The 3283-nt window shown below is 42.1% G+C and overlaps 1 protein-coding gene across 1 annotated transcript; it reads left to right on the top strand.

Annotated features, from left to right (window-relative positions):
• Positions 1-1189, top strand: LOC136503968 (uncharacterized). Its single transcript, XM_066498872.1, has 3 exons — positions 1-349; positions 783-1043; positions 1167-1189. The coding sequence occupies exons 1-3, from the start codon at positions 1-3 to the stop codon at positions 1187-1189; spliced, it is 633 nt and encodes a 210-aa protein (XP_066354969.1).
• The last annotated feature ends 2094 nt before the right edge of the window (positions 1190-3283 follow it).

Genomic DNA, 3283 nt, shown 5'->3' with positions numbered 1-3283 from the left:
ATGGCGCCCGAGGCCCGAGCTCGGTGGATGGAGGCCTGCCGCTGGGTTCCTGCTGTACAGGACGCAGGGTGGGGACGGCGGCCGGAGCCGCCGCCGCCGTTACGCGACCTCGACTGGGTGGACTATTTCGGTTGTGTCGTCATCGCCGTCATCGTCTGCGTCACCGCCGTCCATTTCCGTGACTTCTTGCTCGACGACGAGTACTCCGTCGTGAACGTCCTCTTGTTAATACTGACCAGAATGCACATGCTCGTGATGAAGTTCTCTCCGGCGCCGTCCAGCAGGACCGCCCTCGCGCTGCTTCCCACCTGTCCGGCACTCGCCCTAAGCACGCCGCCGGTGTGCTACGGTATGCTTGCCCTGCGATCCGATCTATCCACTTCGTTCTCTACATCTCCCTCCTCTTCCTCCGATCTCACTCCAACTTGCATATCTCTGTGTGTTTTTCATGCTGCGAATGTTTGTGAAGGATCCGATCTGGATTGAAATTAGAGAAGCTTATCACACCGTCAGCTGCAACTGGATGCTTAACGTTCCCTACTAGCCTACTATGCGTTACTTGCCCTATTGTTTTAATTTATAGTTTCTTGAATTCTTTGTTCCGATTTCGGATTGGCAATCCATGAAAATGTTTTGCATTTCTGCTTGAGTTTAGCTGTCTAATCGATTTACTAGGCAATTATATACATAAGTTGGCGAGTGCACATCTCTTGATGTTTGCATAGTGTGAATGTTTTCTCCTCTACTGACGACCATGCTACATGTTCTTCACAAAACACCAGACTGGGAGAAACCAGCAGCTGCCATGGTGCTGCCAGGCAGTAGCGGCTTTGCAGATAGCAACCGGCGGAGCGATGAACAGGACAGTGATTACAAGGCCGCCAGGAAGTGCTTTGACAGTCTTGTACGTGATGCTGCCTGGACCTGCGATGAACAAGAGGATGATTACAAGGCCACCATGAAGTGCTTTGACAGTCTTGTCCGCGATGCTGCGAGGATCTGCTTTGTTTGGAGCTACGATGCTATTCCTCTGACTCGTCAATGTAACATCTATTTTTCACTCTCTTCATTCTCCAGTACAATAATCTTGGAATCAATACTTGATTCCAATTGACCTCTGGAGGCGATCATTTATATATATATCTGATTGTGCCTTGTTATTGCAGCTGATGATCCACCTCCGACATGAACGAAAAGGTCTAGCTTGACGGCTGCGCGGAGCAACTGATATCCAGACGAGTACTGGATGAGCTCAGCCTAGTAGCTTAAAGAAAGCTGTTAACAACAGTAATATATAAATGCCGTATGTTTCTAAATCGGTTCAACAATGCAAGCAACCGAATTTTATCCTTGCTAGTAAGTGGTGGCATGTGCCAAGAAGTGAGGATCGATCGATGCCTCAAATCCTTTGCCTCCAGATGCAGTTTTTTTTTCCTGTTAATTCGTTGCGCCATTGACTGTTTCTGTGTCCATGGCACTGATATTTTTATTGCATAATGTTGTCTCTTTCATTTTATTATTTGGTTTTTCTGTTTTTTCTGATCTTCTCTAAGTTTTCAGTTTGTGGAACATGGATTGCTTATGTCGATTGGGAGATCAAGATTATGAGAGCGATCTGTTTCTGTTCAGATAGCTATAGCTAGCTTATTGATTGTGTTAAGTTGTGTTGTGGCTGGTGTGGTGAGGCACAACGGCATGTTCAGGATGGGCAATGGAATAACAGCACCCCCCAAAAGTTAGGACGGGCGTCCTTAATAAGTTTGTACTTAGCCGAAGTTAAATTGGAGTAGATAGTCTTAACCGATTAACTGATCTAACCCTTCCTCCTCAATCATGTTTCCTTTCTCTGTCTGTTCAATCACAATAGATTATTGCAGCAAATAACTATCAATTTGCCATGGAAATTTACTATCACTACTACAAAAAAAGATTTATAGCAACGGCTCAATTTTTTTGTAGAGACGGCTAGGGATGGAGCCGGCCCTACAGTGGGCGTGCTCGGGATCCACGAGACTAACCGCCCCTATAAATGGCACAGTAGGGGCGGCTGGTGATGCGAGCCGCCCCTACAAATGGGTCGATTTGTAGGGGCGGCTCACTCACTAGCCGTCCCCGGTGTTGCGTTTTGTAGGGGCGGCTGGTCTCCTAGTTTTTTCTCCTATAATAATATCTAATACTCTACCTCAATTTTTTTATTGGAAAAAGTTTCAGCAATTCCCTATCCACTCTCCTCTAGAAAATGTTTTTTGTTTATGTAACCAGACTCTTGTTGTGCTACAACGCTTGTTTGATATATTTACACCATAAGATACTCAAGACACTAGACTTAGGTTCTGTAACTAAAAACTTTGCATCAAGGTTGGGATACAGCAGGATTTATTTTTCTTGCTGAGGACAAACTTGATATGCAAATGGTTAAATCTTTAGTTAAATTTGTTCTTAGTGTTTAAGGCATGTAATTGTTCTGTTTCTTCTATTTTTGAAAAGGAGATAGAGGGGTTTTATTTTGTCTACTCCTAAAAATACAATGGATTGCAAATGATAACACTTGCAATTGATGTTTGTAGATGGTTAATTATATGATTATGTGATTGAACATTTAATCTCAAGAAATACTAGATGGATGATGTATTTGGCTAAACAACGTACTGTTTTGTGTTTCAACATTTGCTCTTGTATAGGATGAATAATTTCTATTGTAACTCTTAATTTTGTGTACGAATATATTAAATTATGTTGCCAGAATAATTAAAAATATTTCTGTTACTGGCACGTTTATGTATCGCCTAATGTTAGGTTTTGAACCAGGTCTACAAAATTTCGGATACAGCCCTGGGACAAGGTAGTTGTAGCAAAGGAGTGGTTTAATTATATATATCTTGTGGTCTTACTGACTTGAACAGTATGTTAGGTAGTTGATATCAAATATATTGACTTGCTGATTGTTTTGGTCTAAATAATTTCAAGCTTTTGAAAGAGAGTACAGAATCTTAATCAGTGAAACTAGCACTAAGTCTGCTAAGCTGCCTGTACTTGTTCGAGCTGTCAATTCAGTGCATTAGTTAATGTTAAAAGATGATTACACACTACATGCATACATATGTTGACCAGTTTCCTGCTTGATTAGGACTTCATGGTATTAAACCTTGACGGTCTTGACTCATGATCGAGTTTCCTTTTTTTTCCATCAAAACAACTAGTTAATGAATGATGTACAGCACAAGACTAATCTGATATAGAATATTGTATGAACTTCTGACTTTTTCTTGACAGTGAGAGATTG

This window comes from Miscanthus floridulus, chromosome 14 (assembly GCF_019320115.1).
Source record: "Miscanthus floridulus cultivar M001 chromosome 14, ASM1932011v1, whole genome shotgun sequence".
Lineage (NCBI taxonomy): Eukaryota > Viridiplantae > Streptophyta > Magnoliopsida > Poales > Poaceae > Miscanthus > Miscanthus floridulus.
This window is presented reverse-complemented; position numbering and strand designations above follow the sequence as displayed.

Excerpts from the sequence above, each read along its gene's own strand:
- LOC136503968 (XM_066498872.1), top strand. The coding sequence starts at position 1 with ATGGCGCCCGAGGCCCGAGCTCGGTGGATGGAGGCCTGCCGCTGGGTT. Across the intron at positions 350-782 it reads CACGCCGCCGGTGTGCTACG|ACTGGGAGAAACCAGCAGCT; the intron begins GTATGCTTGCCC and ends ACAAAACACCAG. Across the intron at positions 1,044-1,166 it reads TATTCCTCTGACTCGTCAAT|CTGATGATCCACCTCCGACA; the intron begins GTAACATCTATT and ends TTGTTATTGCAG.